Source organism: Stegastes partitus, unplaced genomic scaffold, assembly GCF_000690725.1.
Source record: "Stegastes partitus isolate 25-593 unplaced genomic scaffold, Stegastes_partitus-1.0.2 Scaffold1667, whole genome shotgun sequence".
In the NCBI taxonomy this organism is placed as follows: Eukaryota; Metazoa; Chordata; class Actinopteri; family Pomacentridae; genus Stegastes; species Stegastes partitus.
The window spans coordinates 7,247-30,914 of NW_007579398.1; the positions used below are offsets into that span (position 1 = coordinate 7,247).

General features: G+C 40.9%; 1 protein-coding gene across 1 annotated transcript in view; it reads left to right on the forward strand.

Moving 5' to 3' along the window:
- Positions 1-4,700: 4,700 nt before the first annotated feature.
- The window catches only part of LOC103371899 (contactin-associated protein-like 2), a gene marked incomplete at its 5' end in the record, with an annotated part of 49,544 nt that continues 30,576 nt past the window's right edge, over positions 4,701-23,668 (forward strand). The window contains 3 exons of the mRNA XM_008301375.1: positions 4,701-4,871; positions 13,325-13,543; positions 19,364-19,600. Of these exons, the coding sequence (XP_008299597.1) occupies positions 4,701-4,871; positions 13,325-13,543; positions 19,364-19,600 (627 nt within the window). The remainder of the gene's footprint in view (positions 4,872-13,324; positions 13,544-19,363; positions 19,601-23,668) is intronic.

The following is a 23,668-nucleotide window of genomic DNA, read 5'->3' on the forward strand; positions in this document are numbered from 1 at the left end:
GCATGGCGGCGTGGCAGAGAAGGCTGGGAAAGTGCGTTAGACTCGAGACTCTAGAGTTTGGATTTGAAATATATCTTTTGTGACACCAGTCCTGAAACTTTTCAGACACACGTTGTACATTTTAAACAACATACTTATGGTTTAGTTAGCACTTGTTGCATCAACTTCTATTTGTAGCACACACATTTAGCTAACTTTTGCATATTCAACAATATGTTAAATTAATTTTTCTAAAGTCTGACTAATTCTTTTTGTTTTTCCGGTGCTGGGGGTATAATACCTATGCTGCTGGGTCATCTGGCAGTATTCCAGCAAAGGATGAAGCCAAGGAAGCAGCAGTGTTACATACCAGAGATGAGGCTATATCAAATGTCCAACACATCAAGGGAGGACTGGGGTTATAGTGTGAATCATTGACTTACATTTTAAGATATTTTTGAGGGGATTTGTTGTTATTTTGATTAGCAGAGTTAGTTTAGGTGTTTTGATGCTTCCCCTACTGTGATTGCATGGTTTGATCAGCCAGGACATATGCCCCCTTTTTGATCTCAATTTGTTAGATCAGTGCAGTTGTTTTTTTCAGGTTATTTTTCTATCATCGCCTTAGTTCACTTCTGTTAATTTGCTACCTTTATTGTGTCCAGAGCCTCAGTGCTGGCTTTTCTAACCTCATTTGTGTTATTTTTTTTGGGTGAAAAATGAAGCCCCTGTTTTCAGAATCCTCGACTCCTCATGCTTTGCAGCTCATGTGTCGCAAATCTCAGAAACCATTTCTGTGAAGTTGTCGGGTGAAGCTCTCTATCCCATTATACACCACCATCCAATACCGCTGTTCTTCTTCAGAATCAGTTCGCAGCTAGAAAATGTCTGGCTGAATTTTACAGTGTCTGAGCATAGTTGTAGGTTAGACGGTGAGCTGGAGCTGCTGTGAGTGGAGAGAAAGAGGCAGGGATGACGTAGATCCATGCATTCTTACATCTGAGCCATTTTAAGGAGGGGAGGCATTATTTTCATGAGGACTTTTTAGGGTTTTAGTCAACGACCTGAGAGGGACAAGTGTATTTCGTATCATTGCACGTTGCTAAATGATGGCGGTTCTCTCATCCAGACAGCAAACGGTTCTTGCACACAGTGTCAGTTTTTCACCAAGTGTCTGTCTATGCAGCTCTCATGTCTTGTATTCACGGTAAAGCTTTTCAAATGGTGTTTAGTGTTAAGTACACTTGGATGGGAAGTACTAGAGGTCATAAGGAAGCACTGGGAGATTCTTTGAGACCATGAAATGTTAGGTCAAACTTCTGAAAGAAGGAAGAAACTAAGTGCATTCCATTACCCAGTACTTCCAGCAAATGAAACGTCGAACAACCATGTAGCTCAGCAACAGAGGCCACAGACAAACTGTAAGCACATCTGACGCACTCTTGTGCAAAAGCAGCGCAACCGACATTAAGAGTCCAAGGACAGCCAGGAGAAGAAGTGGCAATAGGACGAGCTTTTCCCCTATCGGCTTTGCAATGAGAACGAATTAGAGAGAAAGACAGCTTGTCAAGGAAACTCAGCTTGTCTTGGCACACTTCCTAAAAGCCTTTGCTATGTAATGTTTCTATGTACTGTAAGGCTTTCACACCTTAGAGGAAATGGCTCGCTTACAGACAAGAGTTCCCAATAGCACATAATGACTTCCCTGTACTCCGAGGCTAATCGTCTCCTGTTTGGTGTGGCATACGGCTGTTCGTATCCGACTCGCTTGATGGAATTTAAGTCAATAAATGTGAGGCGTCACCTTAGTTTGCCTTGCCTTTAAATATCAAGCAAGTTATTAAGCATGGTGACTAATGGTCTAATATTGGTCATGTCTTAGTCAGGAAACACATTCATGTGCTGGATCTGTTTTTGAAACATTTGTTTTGATAAGCACTTCAATATGGGAGTGATAAATGTGCCACAGAGCCTTGCCAACCAGTTGCATCTGTGAATCTGGCACAAGGGTGATCAGAAGTTCATGATTTGGCTTCCGTGTTTACTCCTCCAAAGCTGTTTTCTCTCCAGCACCCAGTTTCTGTCAACCCCCTAATTTTTTCTTCCCCTTTGCTTCTCACACCATAGATCCCTTTTGAGCAATTTCGCTTTCCTCCCACTTGTTTCTTTCTTTCCCCCCTCTTATTGTCTCTCCCTCTTTCAAGGAGGAAACTCGCCTGCGAGCTGTATTTCTATATCCGAGTGTCCTTGCTCGCTATATCATTGTCAGCCTTTACTCTCTTGCTTGAAGCTTTTATGGTCTCATTGAGTGCATATAAATAAATAGCAGAGTACATGAAACTTTTTTTTTGTAATGTTATCTTTGTTCACACAGAAACACAAACGAAAACTGAACATCTGTGCATCTGTATATTAATATACTACATATTTCTAGTAAAATTCCATCATCACTCTAACTTTCAGCCATGCATACGCTCTTATCAACCATCAGTTTCTTAGAATCATTGTAATGCTGCCAACTATGTGGCTCCGGTTTCCTTTCTTCCGTGATCATCGTAAACAAATAATTATTCGTTTCTGCCGACTCTGCAGGCGTCCCCCTGTTTAGTCCTGAATTAACCCTGCTCAATAATTGGCTGTGCCTCCCATAGAGGAATGAGCAGTGTTCCAACTTCAAACACACTAATCACAGCGACAGCATCGGTGGGTGGTAGTCTGTGTGTGTGTGTGTGTGGGTCTGTGAATGTGTGTGTTTGGCTACTGTCTACCCTTGCCCCTGGTGAGTGGAGTGGGGAAGGATGGGAGGCAGGAAGGAGAGGGGAGGAGCTTAACCCTGTCGTTCTGGGACGCTTATCACACTGAACCAGGAGACGAACACACAGGGATGCACGGACACTGGTGCACGCTAAGGGCAGCGAGCACGCCGACGGCATGTGAATGCTTTTGCACATGTAGAGTTGTCCTCAATTGTATTCATACCATTAAAGAAGGGGGAAAAAAGTAATAATAGAAGTAATTATAATTCAAAATGTCATGAACATCATGGTGACATTGCTTTTGAATTACGGTTTAACAGAAATATTAGGGGGAAAAAAAGCAAACAAGCATGTTGCGACCCGTAAACTAAAATTTTGTTGAACAACCCTTTGAGCCAATCACTGCAATGAAGTGTTTTCTGTAACTCAATCCGACTTCTGCACCTGTTGACAGGTATTTTGATTTTGGGCCACTGCTCATCAGCAAAGTGCCGTAATTTGACCGGGACAGTTTTTTTGTTTTTTAAAATTATTCTTTTCAACCACAATTCAAACACAATGTCTTATTTGACTAAATTATAATTTAGAAAATTTTTATTTAATATTACGTTTTTCAGTTTCCAGTTGTTTGAGTGACTATTGTGAATTTTGCCTTTTCTTTAATGGAAGGGTATGAATACATTTGAGAATAACTGTAAGCTCACACTAAAAAGGACGGGGCAGGCAAGGGTTGAAATAAGTCGATTAATAGCCGGCAGCATTTGCCATTTAGAAAACTTACTTGTGTTCTCTGCACAAGCATCTCAATATTTGTGGCTTTTGTTTGTTTTAGAAGTTGAATGTTTTTGAATTTGGATTCCTGCTGGAACAAGATAAGGATTTTTGTCACTTTTACAGCATCTTTTAGACATAAAGATGCATTTCTGTGCAGATTATTTGATTTTAACTTACAGTTAAATCATTCTTTCGTTGCAGGCATACACAGACTGCACACTCTTCGCTCCTATACACAGCTGTTCCTGTTTTCCAGGGTTGCAGTGGAGGGTCTGAGCCAATCCTCTAAGGCATCAAAGAGATCTCACTCAGCTGATACCACATTAGCCTTCACTTTTCTCTTCCTCCTCCTGCCCTCCACATGCCCCCTCAGCTCCTCTTCCTTTCCCCGCCTATCCGCCCTCTGCATGACTTTACTCTCCTATTTTCCATCGCTTCTCCAATATTCCATCCTCTCACCCGTGCCTGGCCTCTTTTCGTTTCTTCTGTCTTCTCTCCTCTCCTTTCCTTCTTCCCCCCACCCCCAGCCTCCTACTCCTCATCTTCTTTGACTGATAGGAGCAAGACAGAGACATGGCGAGAGGAGAGAAGACAGCAGAGAAGTCACTTCATCAACCACAGTCTGATAATTCATCAGCAGCTGTTTAGCGTGCCGCTACTTCGTCTTCATTAGTTGCCCCTGGTTTCCCTTCGTTCAGAAATCATTAGAGAAGTTATCAGAAATCCCTCAACATTTTGTCCACACCCTCATCTTCCCTTTTTCAGGTCCTCATTTAGAGGAAAAGAAATGATCTCTCCCTGCTATGTTGATATGATCAACTACTGATTGAATGTTGCAGGAAATTACAGGCTACGTTTAAACCTCTGTGAAGAAACAGAAGTTTAGGTGATGAAATCATGTTTTTTTTTTTTTACTGAGGAGATGTTAAATGAGCCACATTAAACAACAAAACATGAGATAACAATATTTCCCCAGAATAGATTGATGGCTCTTGAATGAAATGAAAATGGATGTGTAGCCGTTTGAAAATGAAACCATTTCTACAGTGAATTTATTCTGCGGCTTATCAGATCAGAATGGGTTATAATGTTTGTCACAGCGCTAATGGAGGGTGTTGCAGAGATGTGGGCTCAGAGTTGTGATTGTGTCTTTTTTTTTCTTTCTTTCTTTCTTTTTTTTTTTTTTCACAGATAACTACTGGAACGCTGCATCATTCACCACCCCGTCATCGTACCTGCACTTTGCCACCTTCCAGGGTGAAATCAGCGCCGACATCTCCTTCTATTTCAAGACGAGCGCGCCCTATGGCGTCTTCTTGGAGAACTTGGGCAACACTGACTTCATTCGCTTGGAGCTCAAATGTGAGATTCTTTCTCTGTAATTCTCCGTCTCTCTTCTTCTCTCTCTTACTCGGGCTCTTATATCTGGCTTAGTGTGAGGTTTAATCCAGCAGTCCGTGTGATCATGTTGAGCTCAACCTGTCACACACACACACACACACACACACACACACACACACACACACTCTCTCTCAGGATCACATAGACAGAAAGGCTAATGCAGGCGCACACACCAGCAGCAGTCATTTGCCTTCCTGATTATAGCAGACGCTTTGTGTGATTGCAAGACAGAGCAATCATTTATTTAAGGTAATTGGTGTGTGCAATAATTATGTCCATTATGAACCTCTGTTTAACCAAATCACCCATTTTCAGGGATGACAAAACACAAGCTCCCTCACACACATACACCCACCTGCCATCTCTCTCTCTCTCTTCTTCCATCGCTCTCCTTCTTTTCAAAAAATAGAAAATAAAAAATCTGCAAATAGAAGCATTTAAATCTCTCAAAAGACCTCGCAACCTTTACCAGCACAACACACATGCAAGCACACACAGACACACACACACAGGGTGGCACAGTACATTAGTGAATTCTATATATTTCAGCGTTCATTGTTTAAGCATCAGTTTCACGTTCACTTTTTGAACAATCTTTAGCACGCAAACACACACTTGTGCACTCAAAAACAAGAGAAAGAATTATTTAAAAAAGAATTATTAGCATTATTATTAGCATTAGCTCTAAACCCCCTGCAGTTTCTGGGAGTTTTTCTATAAATTGTACTCACTGTGTGCTCATTTTTCACTGCAATAGAAAGTCCTGCACCTCTATGAAAATAGCGCAACTATTTCTACAAGTAAAGACAATTTGTTTGCAGTATATCAAAGTTATAATGCTAAAAATCATAAAATAATCATTTTTAAAAGTTACATTTTTCAGATTATTTATTATTATTATACTTTGGGAAAACTTGGAATCAAAATTTACATCATTTTTCCAGGTTGTGACCAAGAAAATAGTGACTCTACATACTGAAGATATTCTATTACTTATATTTTTAATTCCATAGCTGTATCCTATCTGTACTCTGCATTTCAGCCCAATTAAGCTAAACAGTTCCTGAATTTTTGTCACTTGACTTTTAGGCACAGCTGAGTCATTAATGGCTTCATTATTGCACCGGGGAGGGCAGAGGGTTTTTTTTTTTTTTTCAACCAAATCCAGTTAGTATAAATGATTCATTTTTTAAATTGGACATGTAGAACAAATTGATAAAAATGTCACAACATTAAGCTCAGAGTCGGTTATGTTTTCTGACAAAATGACATGTCATAGATGAGTAGTTCAGGGAAGGTTGAAAATCTGACATTTCTTTACAGGTTTGCAGGTTCTGGCTCAAATAAATGAGGTAATTTGGGCTCTTTTTACAAAAAAAAAAGTTGGTAAATAAGTGAAAATGTATGCTTAAGTGCTCAGTTGAGGTCTATTGGGTTTATATCTAATCTCTCACATACTTCTCTTTTTTAAAAAATATTGGAAGACCTGCTTAGTAGCTGGTTAGTTGACAAGGTTAAATCAGATATGTTTTGACCAATGAAATGAACACGATTCAATAAGTTCAGCTCACCACTCTAGTGCTGCAAATGAATTGTCACGAAGCACACAGTGGACTCAGGGCCAAAGCTCTGGAACGATTAAGCAAATTAGGTCGCTGACATATCAAAAGGTCACCAGACTCAAACTCCTTCTGAATATTGCAAGAATTTAAAAAAAGAAAAGAAAGAAAAAAGGACTGGACTTTGTAGTCGGAAAGCTTTAGTCCTAAAAGCTCTTACTGTTCCATCCAAATTATTGTCGGCCACAAACTGCAAAAAAAAAAAACATGTTTGTCTCTTTTTTCTTGTAAAGGCTGGGAGTGTATCAGTGCTGAGGAAAAACACAAACATACTTAACCAAATGGCAAAATTCTGCGCTGTAATCCCGGCGCTCTCAGGCTTTCTTAACCTTCAGAAAGTACCACAGCAAGCAGGGACTTTTGAGGCACTTAAAACTATCTTCCCAGAACTTAATTTACACCCTTGTTCTTTTGGTGGAAAACGCAGGTGGGGAAAATGAGTTCCCTCAAATGGCTCCTGTTTGTCTTCTCAGTGTGCAAAAGGAGCAGCCGGCTCAGGATAAAACTTATGAGCCTGCGACTTGAATGGTGTGTGCATGCTCTGGGCTAATAAAAAAGAAACGGAGGAAAAGACAGACAAAAGATTCAATAAGAGATTTGTTTTTCTCGCAGTTTCATCAACTGTTTTCAAAGAAAGGAGCTCACTATCAGAACCAGAGCATCGATTCGTATTTTCAACAGACAAAACTGTCAGATTTGTCAAAACTAAAAATGGAAAGGATGGTGACGGAGGAGCGGCGCTTTTTAAACAACCAACAATGGGACAAACAATGGGACAGCTTCGCATTACCCCATTTCACAGTCTCAAAGTCCTCTCTGAGACTTATGATTGACATTATATGCAGCAGGTTTCTTTGATCACGTTCCAGCCGCTCAAATTAAATTCCCTGCGGCGACAGTGGAGCCGTTCTGATCAAGAGTTTTAAAATCTTGGGCTTCAATTTAATCACGGAGCTGCATAGTGAAGGGAGTTCCTGGCACCGCACGGCTGTCGATTGATGACTAATTGCATTTCATTGGGATTCAAAGGGATCTGAGCATTTGGTGTCAAAAGCACTCGCTGACCATTTCCTGGTGGTGCCCACTCTTTTCGCTACAAAGTTTCAACCGGCGGACGGACACAAAGTTGACAGAGCAATTTCAAGCCAAAGTGCTGTCCAAAGCCATTACGCTGAATGGCATTATGTCAGCCGGTTTGTGGTCTGAAAGCTCCATAAGCTTTTTTTTTAATTTTCTTTCTTAATACCTTCTTGCAGTCAAATACACACCTTTAAATTCACAAATCGATTCTTGCAGAAAAAGAAAACAAAAAAACGATGTGCTGGCACTATACTGTACATGCAAGTACTGTGAGAAATCCGCTAAAGGGGTTTGGTATTTGTCTTCCAAGTGTGCACACAAGCTGCACAAAACACACACAAAGATACAGTAGGTATCTATCCTGTCACAGCTGCACAGTGTATGTGTGCGCATGTGTCTCCCGAGGCTTTCAAAATGCCCCCACATCGATTTCCTCTCTCCTCTCCCTCGCTATCATCTTGCATTTTGCCCCACAGCACACGTTTTAGACACACAATCGCGAAATGACTCGCATGCACACTCACACACATAAACACACACATAATCTCTGCCCTCTCGCTGGTGCAAAAGGCTCTATCTGCTGCAATCCAGTCAGGGCATGAAATGACTAGCATTAAGCTAGAATAGCATGGCTGTGGCCGTTGCAGGAGCTCAAAGCGCATAAACACACACTCGCCGAGGCGCGCGCAAAAGCCATCGCACAAACGCACACATTACTGTGACCTCCGCCGACTCAAAGTCATCAAGTGGACACTGTTCCTCTCTGAATCTCAGTATAGTAAGAAGAAGGCAAAGATACACTTGAGAGGCAGCTCTGAAAGCACATCCACAACTATGAACCGGACTGAAGACAGATACCGTAGATCCCTAAATACACAAATGCTTGACTTGTGGGACGCTCGGCAGCTCAAGGGAAAGAACGTGCCATTTGCCATGTCCTTAAGAGGCTGTATTTTCAGCGATAGTCACGCCCAAAGGTTATAAACATTCTTAGTCTGGTTTCCAGCTGAGAAATGTACTTTCCCGCTCGAGACCTCTGCTTAAGAAACTGCCTGTTTATTTTATTTTTTTATTATTTGAAGACCAGACGCACAAAGTTTACATGTGAAGTTTAGCAGTAGCAATGCAAGCTTTGTCAGATGCCTCTCTGACTTGTTAAAGCAATATCTAGCAATCTACTAAGCAACCCAGAAAGATTATGAAAGTTTTTTCCTCCTCTTCTTCTAAAAAACCGTTAATCTTTATCTCGCTGTATCTGTTCAATGTCTCGACTGAGAAGTAGTCGAGATTCTTTTCACTGTGAGCGTGTACTTTTTTCAGTCCGATAAGCACAAGAGAGTTTTATTTGAAGAGTCTTTTTTTTTTTTTGTCGCTAAGAAATGCTTAGCTTTTAAGAAGTTGCTTTAAATTTGTCTTCAACGGAAGTGGGTTTTGCCACGGTGCTCCGAGATTGGCTAAATCCATCCTTCAAGGGTTGGATGAAGGGTGTTCCAGCTGTAACACAAATGTGTGGGGGTGAAAAAAAATGAAGGGAACAATGTTAATAAAGCAAATGAGACAAACAACAAAGAATTAGCCAGTATCACAGAAAAGATAACAGAGAGATAATACGCTGTCAGCCATCTGAAAATCAATCTGAGAGAGCAGAATTAAACTCCACATTAGCAAAACACACAAACACATATATGCACACAGAGATATTAAGAGGCTCTGTCACTATTTGTCATCATTTTATTTTGCTGCGCTGACGCATAATTTATAACTTGTCTCCATATTAAAAGATTAATAGAAAAACAAATAGAGGGGGGAAAAAAGCGGGGTTTTCTCCAGGCCAACATGCAAGTATGCAGACATACATATGCAAAATTACATTCGCACATACATTTACACTCGTGGCATCTATCATTGGCTGTGCAAATATATGCGACAGGCTCTGTGCTCCGAGGGCACTTTAGTTTTTATTCCTGCCTGTGGACAGGAAGTTGTAAGGCATACATCTTGCTTTGCAGCGCTGCTAAAACAACACACGCATTGTCAAACGCACACACTTCAGCGTTGCTATGCAGCATTGCCGTAGCTTTGTTTCTATTGTGGTATTGTGATATATGTTTGGCTTTCTTTCAGCAGCGTTTAAAATAACTGATGTCACTCCTCCCTGCCTTGCAGACTTGCTCTGTGCATACAGACGTCATTAATTCAGTGCACTAAAGGCTGTCAGAGGGTTTATGCAGTGTGTGTGCGTCTATGTGTGTGTGTGTCTGCATGCTGCTATATGTAGGTACTTAAATGTGTAAGCACTTTTTTTCAGATTTATCTGATGGGTTAATGTACTCAGCACACAGGCTTTTTGTAGGATAAGTTCTTATTCCTGTATCTCATCTATTAATGTCTACAAGAAACGAATAGAGGAGAGAAGGGAGAATAGGAGGGGGAAGGTTACAGGAAGAGTTTGAGAACAGATGGATTGTGAAAGAAAGCACGAAAAAACAAATGAACAGACAATTAATGTTCATCTAGGTCACTGATTAAACCCCTAAAATCTCATGTCTGTGTGTCAAAGTTAGATATTTTTAAGGTTTTTTTTCTATGAAATTAATCCCGTCAAGGCTTAAGAAGGCTTAAATGTAACTCTACGCCTTTGTACAGCTCTCTAACCCTTTTAGAACGTGCAGATTTATGAAGTCCCCACCATTTTTTTTCCATCCACTCCTCCCCACTCGCTGCAGCTTGAGCACACCAGCTCACCTACAGCTCTGCTTAAACACTGTAAAACTGCTCTATGCTACAAAATGGCATGTTTTATTACTAAGGTGGCTGTTCTGCTTGATTTTTTTATTCATCATGAACTAAAAATACAAATAATGGTGCCTGTGACATTTTAGGTTTATATATCCAGCATTTTACAAGAACTTTTCTTTTTTTTTTAAATGCCTGTGGATTCACTTTCAGTGTGTTTTTTGAACATTAAATTTTTTATTTGACGTTTGGATGACAATATCTCAGGAACCATTAAAGAAAAAAGCCTGAAATGTTCACTCTTATTTCTCATTATGGCCTTGATTTGATTTTACAATATCGAACAAGTAGATAAAATAGCATCTGATTATAACAACAACAAAAAAATTAATGATGCAGAAGTTCACTCGTGATATTTTCTGAACCATTTGAGATCCAATGTCCCATGCTGGAACTATGAAGTTATTCTAAAGAAGAAGAATTAATCAGAAAGTCCTACTCCACAATTTGACATGATTGGTTCTATAGGTTTAGTAGATAAAGTATGTGTGAGGAACTGAGCTGCAAAGCAGGTGGAGGATATTGTACAGTTTTTTTTTACAGAAGTGAACACGATTATTCTTGACCTTTGCAAGAGGTCTAGTAAACAGAACTAAAGTAAGGCTATTATATCATAATGCCTTCGCAGACCAATTGTACCAACCTAACAAGCAAAACTCCAAACTGACCAGACTAATGGGGAATAAAAGATTACATAGTGGCAGATCAAACCATGTGACTAGAATGGGGGTAAACATAAAAACACTTCAAGACAAAACAACAGCACAGCCTGACTACGAATTCAAATGACAACATTAAGCAAATCTGAACAATCGCCCAAAATGGGAGTCAAATGATTTACATAATATATTTACATCGAACAACCCCGGTCTACCCCTTGATGTCGCAGACACTTGGTACGGTCAGTTCTTCTGCTTCCTGCATCATCCTTCCCCACAAACTAGATGACCCCAACAGCAGAAGGACGATACCCTTAGTACTGTTTAAACTAACAGAATTCGTACAACTTATTGTACTTCAACCAATGCTTAACAAATTATGCTGTTGGAAATGCAGGGAAGTATGGGTGTCAAAAAAAAAGGTGCCAAGTGCAGCCATCACAATATGAAATTGCAGAAGTCTGATGTGTTTTTGCTGTCATCACTTCACTGCTGTTTCAAGATGTAAATGCTGAACCATGGTGCAGACTGCTTATTTCGCTCATGAGGTGTCTTTTAGCAGATTTAAAAAAAGCACCATATGGGCATGTTATACAAGTACAAAATGTAATTTTCACCAGAGGGTGTCTTTAAGAAATGAAAGTATGAAAAAGAAGTATACAGGGAAGGGAGGAAAGACTCGAGGGATACATGGGTAGACAAAAAGAGGAAAGAAATAACAGAGAAGGCGAAGGAACACGGAACAAAGTGAGAGATCTATGAAGGAACAAACGGGGATAAAAAAGAAACAGAGGAGCTACGTTTGCTGTAGGAACGATTCAAGGCCAAAGAATGGAAGAATACATGAATGATAAAAGATAATTAGATGAAAGCAATATGAAAAGGAGAAAAAGGCCAGGCATATTGATTGGGCGAAGCTAAAGAAGCAAGTTCATTTCCCCACTGAGTACTGCATAATATTATCCACTCAAACAGTGAGTCTAATGAAGCCATAATGAGCCGGTAACATATAGAGCTATTTATCATCACTGTGGCTGCAGCACATTGGTGCCAATACCCCCCATGTGGCACCACCCAGAATGCATAGCTCTTATATAGGAGACCAAACATTAAGAAAAGAGTCCAATTGGGTTTTAATTTGTCACTTGTAAATGGCCTTTAAAGCAGTAAAATAAAGAAATAAATAATTTCCTTCTTGTTTTCTCATTGTTGCTTCATTTCTTTTATCATCCAAGGCAAACAGATTTTAACATTGCAGTGGCAAGGGAACGCTGAACCGACGTTGTGCAGAAAAGACTCGACTTTACAATACATGCATATAAAACTGTGTGTTATCTACATAGTATACATTTATAGTTTGCATTGTCCGGCTATTTACTTAACTGTATTAAATGGAGATACAGTTTTAAATCTAAGCAAGCCCACACCAGCATTTTCTGACTCTTTATCCGCTCATTTTTCTGTCTTAACACACACACACACACACACAATGTCCAGATTCATCACTGTTCCCTCCAGAGATGTAAAAAAGCATCGGACAGTGACCTTACCAACGGCGTGGCAAAAAAACATCTGGAGCGGACAGGTGGTGGGGGGTCAAACACACAGCAATTCAGAAATATCAATGAACATTTACCTGGTTGTGGACATAAAAGGTGTAGCAGTGCCCCCTTTTGGTGTGCTGAAATATTAGGCTATTTAACTACGGAGTAGCACTAAACTCTATGACAATCCCACAGCTTGAACACATCCCAAGAACCTCACACAAACACACACATCCACTCAGCTTCAGATAATGAAAATTAATTGTGCAGAAAACCAAGGCCAACTTGCACCTTTCCATTTCTACCTTTTCTTTCCTTATTATTTAAATGCTTTTCCTGTTATTTCTTTTTTTTTTTTTTTTTTCATCTATTGTTTCCTCTCCCCAACAAAATTAGGGGAAAATCTGATAACTTGACGGGGGGAAAAAACACATTTTAAACTGCTGCGATACAAATTTATGTCATGCAAAACCAACATTTCTTGGCACCTATCGACAGCCTGTGAGATTAGCCCTGTCCGAAGCTGTGAGCAGTCGTGTATTGCAAAGCTGAAATCTATACGAGCCAAATGAATGGCCTGGAAACAAATGAGCCATTAGATTAGAAATTGAATGCATATCTACCTACATTGTGGGCTATGACAGAACAAGGAGTTATAGGTTTTGGAAAGTTGTGATGTTTGTTTCATGTGTTTTTTTCTTTCCCTCTTTCTGCAGCTCCTAAGGTGGTCTCCTTCTCCTTCGATGTTGGAAACGGACCCGTGGAGCTGACCGTGCACTCGGCCACGCCCCTCAACGACGACCAGTGGCACCGCGTGATGGCCGAGCGCAACGTCAAGGAAGCGGTCCTGCAGCTGGATCAGACTTACCGGGCGTCCCAGCTGGCTCCTGCGCAGGGACACACACGACTGGAGCTGTTCAGCCAGCTCTACGTGGGTAAGACAAACACCCACTCACTCCCACATAATCCAAACAATTAGCTATCCTCCTGTGTAAGACTGACTCATGTACACACATTTGATTGCAATTTAATATCCGCTTTGCGTAGGAGGGACACTCCCACAAACTAACAGAAGACAATTACCAACTCTTATGTGTGGAAAGCACAAACGCACACACCATCCATGTAAATGTAATTGGCTTCAACTGTTAATTAAAAAACTTTCTGAACCGCCTGTGTTTTGTGTAATGCTGCCCTCATACACAGACTATGAGAACGTCTGATTGTTTCAGAAGTTAAAGATGTACCAGCTTTACTGGAAATCACAGCGCTCTCTCTTAAGAGGCTTCTATCCAGTTGAGCCACAGCCACTGCTAATTAAGTTAATCCGTCACACACACACACACACCGAGATGTGTTACACTTAATGATATGCGCACATGTGGACACACACACACATCCTTGGAAACTCGTCCAAGTAAGTGATCAGAGTTTTAATAAATTTAAAGCCGAGCCTCTGTGCCGCGTGTGAGGGCATGTTACTTATAGAGGTCATTTCTTTGATACTTTAATACGTTAAATCAGCATTTATATTTCTGTGGATTAACATACTATTGTAACACAGAGAGGATTTCCGTTCTCTGATTTTCTCTATCCCTGGATCCCTTTATTATGTATCAATTATAAAAACAGAGCCAGTCCTTTATTATCACAGCAGTTAGGCCCAAATAGTGTTTGCTCCTGACGGCTTCATCTACCTCTCCACACAAAGAGTCTCCGAAGCTCATTGGGAGTTCAAATGGCAGAAGATCTGTCCAGTTTTCTCTATATGCTATTTCACTTCCCGGTCTCATTTTTTTTTGTCCCCTTTGTGCTGAGCTATCAATACTCTGTAGACCAAAGTCCAAACTCCAGGGGCTAAAATAGTTTTAGGGATTTGCGGATAGAAGGAAAAGTGCTGAGGCGGACCACAGACTTCCGACTATCTCATGGAAGAAAAGTTCTGCCCAAAGGAGATTGTTGCAAATTCCAATCAGGCAACCCAATGTGATAGCCTTAGCCCTCCTGATCCCCGGTTCTAATATAATTTCATCGTCTCATCACTTTTGCTGATTCGAACGCTGCTGGAACACCCTCACCTTATCATGTCCCAATTTGCCTTTCAGTGTATTTGTACTTTAGTGAACAGGAAAGAGGGCGAGAAGAGGTTTTGTCTTTGTGCGACTCGTGCCAACGGAACCTCATTTGTGTGTTTTCTGGCCTCAGACAGCAGGTTTGTGTGGCACAAAAATGCTGTAAAGCGAAAGGGACAGCAAGGGAGGAACTGTATGTAACACCAGCCACAAAGGTGACGGCACCTTCTCATATCTGATCTCTAATCCCCTGCTTAATCCAGATTTGAAGATTGCTTTGAGAAGCTACAGTGTGATACACGGGGAGTGACCCAGCCACTCAATGGAAGTGGTTTAGATTTGCCCTCTGACACTGAAAAGATAGAGATCTTTTTGTGTTTGCTCGGGAGATTTTGGAAAGACTCAGAAGAGCCCTGCAGGCAGCAAGGTTTTTGTCCGGACTCACTTGATCCTCCCTTGCGGTGGCGCCTTCTCTGCCGCTTCACAGTTGTCTCTGATAATTATTGACGTGGCTCCTTAAAGGTGGCGAGCTAGGAAAAAAAAATAACACAAGCTTGAGCAGCTGACTGAAGAGGCGGAAAACAAAACAAACCAGCTCTAGAAATGATCGGTTTGACTGAAGCGTTTATATGATGAAAGCAGGTAAGTGCAACAAGGAGCTTTACTTTGCTCACGTTGCTCTCATATTTGTCTCATCTCCTTTGCTCTTTCTCAATCAATATGCTCTTCATCAAGCATTTGATTGCTTTAGTGTTTACTGCACAGTGGCTCATTTGCTCTAATGGCCTTGAGAGTAAATGTTATACCATCAGCCTGCTGTCGTTTACTTCACACTGTTAACTTTTAAGCTCTCCAATACACTTCATACATGCACATAATGACCATAAATCTTACCACATTTTATTCATTTAATGTCACCATCTGTTCTTTTGATTTCCCTCCTGATTAATGCTCACTGTCAAACGTTTTTTTTTTTTTCTCCATGATTTTGCATGTTTTTTGCTCTCAAAGCGTCTGGATTGTTTTTTTGTCTTTCTTTTGTTCGCTGCCTCTTTTTTCTTTCCTCGCCCTTGCCTCTGTCTTCATGGATCGACATCTTGCTTGTTGCTTCCTCGCTGCATGTCTGCGACACCTGTCACAGGGAAGCCAGCCTCGCTCACCTGCCAAGACAGTAGGTAACATTTAATGAGTACAATGAAAGGTTCTGTGTGACACCGATGCAGCTGCAACTTGAGTTTTCACCTCACCTACTGTACACCTCTAATAGAGTGTGTTTTTCCTGCATGTGCTTCTATCGCAGCTCCACATCGACGGCGATTAAAGTTCAGCCGGCATTCATCTTCTGAACTGCTCGTGTTTTTATGCTGCTTTCGACTGCATTAACATATAGGTGTGATGAATTGCAGCAGATGGTAGTTTATTTCAATAGGCAAAAATGTTTTCCATGCAGGGATTCTTAAGAAGCAAGCCCATTATCAACCTTTAAGAGAGGTAGTTGAAGAAAAACACTGCTATAACCCAACAGATGTAAAGCATCTGGCTAGTAATATAGAACTTCTATGATGACGCCGCGTGGAAATGCCAGTGGCTTAGACAAGCTTTTGAAATGACATTTGGACCCTATGAATCAAACTACCCGTCAACAACCAACACAAATTGAAAATGCATCCCCAATAAACACAGATTGGGGGGAAGCTCTGTGCTGAAGATCTCGTTAATGTTGAACAGCAAACAGACAAGCAGACAGAAATAGACAGACCGCCATTCTATTAACCCGCTTATACGAAGATAATGGAAGAAGAGCGGCGCGGCAGATATGCAGCCTGTTTGTGTAAATTGGAAATTTATCCTAATGGTTGGATCAGGCTGGCAGCAGAACTTTACCTACAGTACATACTGCCATTCATAATTTAAGTCAACTGGCTTTGCGGTATACAAGTGCACGCTGCATGTTTATTCATTAGTGAACATCTTTTCTCGGTACATGTGGAATCGACACCAGCACAACCTCACTGAAAGCCAGAAGTTCACGCGTTGGTTTTCTTTTAATTAGGAATGTGGCTGTTTCATGTCACATGTACGTGCCCGCTGTGAACATCCTAATGAATATGAAATGTTTTCCCATTAGCACATCGTTAAAGGGTAGCGTTCCCTCGACACGCACACTTTACACTCTCAGACAAATAGGTGCATATACATGCTATGTGTGTGTCTCATTCTTATTGCTGCTAATGTATCTGATGTTCTGTGTCAGTATTCCTGTGCAGTCGTGTGTTGATGCGATTGTGTGTCATTACATGTGTGTATTCCAGAGCCTGACCAATACTTAAAATGATATTCAAGAAAAATAAGCTGTTGGTAATGATTTAGCAGCCAATTAAACGTAACTAACGTGAACATTTTTGGCAAAGGTCCCTCGAAATTGGTTGCAACAAAAGATAACTGTGCAGACGTTTTGTGTTAATATAACATTATATACAGTAATGTAGTGATTGAGCTTAATCATCAAAGTGTATATTAAAACACAACAATTATGGCAACTGGATAGACACAAGACAAATTATATTCACTTTAATTAGGAAACTTGGACCTCATGCATGAAAAGGAAAATCTATAAACTGTTTAATTCACCGCCAGCGTGTCGATAAATGGAATTTGTTGGATTTTTGTGGTAAATTTGAACACAAACACCAGCAAAATTTGCTTTTTCAATCATTTATTTATATATCGAAAAATCCTTTTACCAATAAGGTGCCACCAAAATAGATATACAGCGTAAATACATAGAAATTGTTGGATGTTTTTTGTACTTAAATGTAATCTTTTTGTGAAACATTGCCAACAGATAAAAGTGGTAAATCTGAATGAAATTACCTTTTTTAAAGAGATATTATTAGATATTTGTGTTCAAAGTTCTGTGAAAAGTTAAATACACCCTTGGCCAGAACAGAAATAACTTCTTGTAGGCGTTTTGCATAATTGTCCAACAGTCTCTGAAATTGGCTTGCTGAATTTCTTGCCCACTCTTCGATGCAAAATTTCCCCCCGAACCATAACATTTCCACCATCGTGCTTCACAGCTGGGGTGAGGCTCTTCTCCTGAAAAGCTGTCTTTGGTCTGTGCCAAAATATCTGCTGTTACTGTGTCCTCACAAGTCTGGCTTTGATTCAACTGTCCAGAGAACATTATTCCAAAAGACTTGGTCTTCACCTGTCTGTTCACTGACAAAACTGTACAGTGCTGCTGTCAGGTCCGTTCTTTCCTGGTTACCTCACATGGGGGCCAAATTTCTGCGATTTCTTTCTGATTGCAGATTGTAGTTTTTTTGCTTATTTAAATGACAGTTTTAGGCGTTTTGCTTGAATACGTCACATTTACTATATGGCCACTGTTTCAAAGGAGATTAAATGTTTGCTTTTCCAAATGTGGCTAAAAAAACAGAACAAAAAGCCAACAATTTCCAGTTGTACATACGTTTTCACATAACTGTATCTGTGATGAGCCAATACTGACTCCATTCACTATCAGTCAGGCTCTATTACACAGCATTAGTGAGTGAAGCTGTATGTACCTGTGTGTGTGCGCGTGTGTGTGTGTGTGTGTGTGTGTACGTGTCCGCCCCGGTCTCGGCAGGCCTCAGAGCCTGCTGTCCGTTTAATCAGAGACTGATTTAAACCTGAGTAAACAGGTGGCTGAAACCTCCAGCCAATCAGCGGTACAAAATAGATTAATTAAGAGGTCTACTAAAAGTCTAACTAGAAAAGGGAAGGAAGCACGTGAAAGCCCAGCTGCATCCTGAAATGCGAATGATGTATTTCCAAGAGAGAACCTCCATTTATGAGTAATCTCAGTATATCTATATTGTACCTGTGTGGAGGAAGAAGGTCGGAAACTGTAAGAGAAATCTCCTTTAAATGTCATCTCGAATGGACACGTTTCTGTAAGCAAAAGGATGCAATTAAAAGGTTTTAATAACTAAAATGCCCCTCGGCTCTTGTTAATAATAGTGCACATGAGCGTATACGTTTATCCATACGGTGTAACCAGCCTCTGTATGTGTACGTTTGAATCTATACCTGTGGGTGTATGTTTATGAGTGTGTTTATTGCTATAGTCATTTAGGTGCACATTAATCTATTTAACACCCCTACTTTGTCCAAGTTAATGGGTAGTTAGACTGTAATGGTGCAAGGCCAGAATGACGATGGAAGCACTTTAGAGGAATGGCTATCGACACCCCAAGGCTAAGCATTAATGCCTGTATTGACTCATTCAAATCAGGTGCGCCGTGTGTGGTTTGATGCTACTAAATGCGTGCGTCGGGCTGTAGTATGTAGTTTACGTGCGTCCATTTGCACGCGTGCGCTCACGAAGTGTTCATTAAGACACAGTGTTCATTAGGCTGACTCTAATTAGTGAAGAAATCAAACGAGTTGAAGGTTGTTTCAAGAGCGGCGTCACAGTCAGAACGATTAACGTGACATCAGCGCCTTCCTCCAGGCATTAGGATATTAACGTTTCTAAAAACAGATTAAAACAGAGCCTCTTGCATTTAGAACGACTTCCGTGACCCTGACTTCCATTTGTCCTCCCTTCCTTCTCTTTATTTGTTTTTCTTGTCTCCCATTCCGACGCACCCTCGCTACACTGATGTCTCCTCTCTCTTACGCCTCCCTCCTCAGGTGCTGCGGGGGGACAGAGGGGGTTCCTCGGCTGCATCAGGGCCTTACGAATGAATGGGATCACCCTCGATCTGGAAGAGAGGGCCGAAGTCACACCCGGGGTCAAGCCCGGCTGCCAAGGCCACTGTACGAGCTTCGGGATGTACTGCCGGAATGGAGGAAAGTGCGTGGAGAGGTACAACGGCTACTTGTGTGACTGCACCGAAACTGCCTACGACGGCCCATTCTGCACAAAAGGTAAGAAGCAATTTAGGAAAATGCATCTTCCAAACTTCAATTTCAAGACAAAGCAATTTTTCCCTGTAGGGGTTTTGAGGTATTTTTTATGCCATTTTGGTTCCATTTCCCCTGTACTTTTTTTTCTAACTTTCTAAGGTATCCAAAAGGACCTTCTTTAAACCTACCAAACTACCTCTCTGGCACGCTGAGCCGTAATCTCTTGGCTAACACTCGTCCGATGGCTTTTACGGGCGGATTTGGCAAAGATGTCATCATTTGTAGTCCCTCTTTTAGTTCACAAAGCCCAGAGTCAAACAGCATCAGGATTACCTCTGGAGTCGTTAGGTTTCAATGAGCTTCATTGCCTGACAACCCACTGTGATTTTTGTCGCGCTTTGTGATTGTCCTCACTTCCCATTCACTTTGGAGCTGTCGGTGTTGAATGTGTTTGGGCTTATGATAAAAGGCATCGATTGAGAGTGATATTGTGCTTACCCACCAATTCTCCCTGACTTTTAGAGTGCAGGCGCTGAATGCTGATGCTGTGCAAATGCAGAGCTGAGAGATCAAGTTAAAAATAAATAAATAAATAAAATAAAAGTGACTTCAGTAAGAGGTGGGTAGCTTTAGGTTTTTTGAAGATCACAGACAAGAAGTGTCACACTGTGGCTCTGCTACCGCGCCATCGCTAAAGCGTCATGTTTGTTTCACAGGGATTCATTAGATACACAATTAAAGTTCGACTTCCCCAAACAAGTTTTGGTAAAATACTCCAGGGAGAGGAGCGGCAGTGCTGTCAGAGGCTTTCTGCTAGCTCGCAGTCAGAGAGTTGATCCCCGACACGTGAATTAATTTGTTTCCTAAAGTCGAATGGTGTTTTTCCCCTGTGCTCTTGGCAGGGGGGTGACAAGATGACAGAAAAGCAGAGTGTGTGTCTCGGCGCGAGTGTGTGTGTGTGTGGCGTGGAAGAGGGGTGACAGTGTGTGGTGATACGCTGGTGTAAGACATGAAAAGACCTCCTCTGAATTCTGTCATAACCAATCAGGCATTTCAGGATTTAGAGAATAAAGATTACTGTCTCTATGCGCGTGTGTGTGTGTGTGTGTGTGTGTGTGTGTGTGTCAGAGAAAAGGAAAATAAAGGGAGAGAGCTCACCCTTGTGACTGTTTGTTTTTATGCATGACATGTGACTTTTCCCTTCGTTGTCTGTTTCTTTTACTCCATGTTTCTTTTTTTTCCATCGCTCTACTGTACTTTTTGCTTCTCCTTTCACTCGTTGTTTCTCTCCTGTCCTTCTCTTTGGTCTTTTTTTTTTCTTTTTTGCTCCCAGTGTACACCCCCTCCTGTTGTGTCTACCTATTCTTCCTCCTCATTTTTTTCCGAGGCCCTCTTATTTTCTCCTTTCTCTCTCAATTGCCCCTTTCCTATTTTCTCTGTTCTTTTCCAAATTTCTTCCCCTTCCCTCTCTTTAATCCACCACTCTCTCTCTCCATCCTCCCAGCGAGTGAAAAATGCATGAAGTCAGCCATAATTGCATAGTGCATTTCCATTGTATCCATATTTACACACTGCTCAGGGGACCCTGCAGTATTATTATACACTCTCTTTCTTTTGCTTTTTCTGCCCTTGAGGGTCACATGGAGCCAGTGTGCACATGTACATACATATAAATGAACACATGCACACACAGAAACTCACAAAAAAAAATACAAAAAATACCTGTGCATGCTTGCACAAATTCCCTTTCCACAACTTCTTCACACACTGACATAAATTACACACATATGCAGAGCTCCTGCTATGGAGCTTTTCTCATTCCCTCATATCCTTCTAGATAATTGTATGTGTTGCTGCAGAAGCTCTGGGCAGCGAGTTAGTCTTTTTTTTTTTTTTTTCCGCCAACAATAAAAAAAAAGCCGAAGCAAACAACACATAAGCCCCCAAATAATCTACAGTTTGTATGAATAAAAGAAAAATGGAGGAATGTTTAGCTTTTTAACTTGAGATAATAGCAAGAATGAGGACACTTGCACAAGCTCTCCGTAAATTGGAACTTACCAACTAACTTATAATAAGCGTTCATCGCGTGAAGATTAACACATCATGTAGCAGGTTTAACAGGGTCACCACACAAAGAAGATCGAGTTGGCTATAATTATTTACACCTACTAATTGCCACATGTGGCTGGTGAACTGAGGAATCTCATGTTAGCTTGTTAGTATGACACCTTTCAAGTGATGATTAAATTATGCAGTAGTAACCCTATTCAGGACTTTCATGTTGCCATACGTAGAAGTTCTTTTGGGATCCATTGGACCCCAAGAAAGAATATGTGCAAAATATTTGTTGGTATTCATTATGGACTTTTATACTATGTTAAAAAAAAAAAAATTCTGATACGTTGACATATTTTTGGTTTCAAATGCATGACAAATGTCCCTTTTTTTATATTTAAAAAACATCTTCAATCATTAAAAAACAATACCTGTCAACTAAACCAAATGGTCTGGTGTCCAAAAGACCCCAAAAGTCTAGAATAGGGTTGAATATGACTGATCTGACATCTCCATATGGTGCTTTTATATGCTGGAAGACTCGTCATGAGGTTTCATACGTAGCAAGCCATCCAGCTCTAACATATGTAGCTGAGTTACACCAACAATACAACTTGTCATAGTGCAGCATAGTATCAGGGTTTGAGCCGGCTGGTGTGCTTGAGCTGCAGTGAGTAGGGAGGCGTGAGTGATCACTAATGCCTCCGTACTCACTGGGACGTGGGGACTTCAAAGATCTGCACATTCGAGATGAAGCGATGGTGTAAAGTTGCATATGAGCTATTTTAAGGCACCAGAGGGCTATTATGATGGGGGGAAATAACTGCTAAATATGTCAATCGGATACACAGAGATGAGTTTTTAGGAGTTTAATCAATGAGATAGGCTTTAATTATGGTTCACAAACATATAACAGCAATGACCAAACAGAATGAAATATGGTAGCACAATCTGATATTTCCTACTTACTGAAAAGCACATTAAAGCTGCAAGCTAACGATGAATATAGTTTGTATGTATGTTCATAAATAAAACATATTAAAACACACATTTGCCGAGGATTGACAGTAAAATGTATTGTTTGTTTGTCTGAACCGTCTTCCAAATAGAGATGTCATGTTTACAGTGACAGGCTGCCTCACCGTTAGTATGTGTCGAAAACATACCACTGGTCCTTCCTTCCTGCTGCTGTCAGACTGTACAACCAGCACCGCTCCCAGTAGACCACACATAGAAAAACTGTCATATTTCACTCTGGAGCAACATCATCAAACCAGTGCATTATGAATATTTTGTACAAAACTCTGCACAATGTCAGTTTCTTATACATATACAAGAAACTGTGCCATATCATTGTTTATCCGCATATGTGAAATATCGTTATTTTCTGCATCCAGATGTGCAATGTCTGTGCAAAAATTTGAATTTCCGCATATGAAAGAATCACCAGTACATGTTGTATTTCCTTGTTAGGGCCTGAGAACTACAGTGCATAGGACCCTATTGTAATAGGACCCGATTTTAATGCAAGGAATTATTATTCTCTGCACAAAACTAACGCGTTGTTGTGGGCCTAAACAAAAAATTGCACACACATCAGGACTGGCGAAAATGTTTTTTGGTCGTTAGCACATGTGTCAAAATGGCTCCATAGCACCCCCTGCATTAGTTTTACATTTGTAACATCTACTACAGGCAGCAGGTTTCACCTACATCCATGAGATTTGGTAAACATATGCAGCACATCTGGACACAGAAAAAAGCCAGCAGTGGCCATTCACCTAACCTAACAGGAAGTCCGCCATTTTGGATTGTTCGTTTCGCCACCCTGAGCAAACTCCTCCTGGGCGGTAAGTCACAGAGCGCTGAAATTCGGGTAGCATGTAGAGTACACCTTGAAGGTAAAAAATTATCAAAAGCTCTGCATTTCGTTGAAGGGTGCGGCCGTGACGGCCTTCTGATTTGTGGTCATTCGGCATCAAAAAGGAAGGATGTCTAACTACCCTGTACATGCTCCAATCTGCCTCAAAC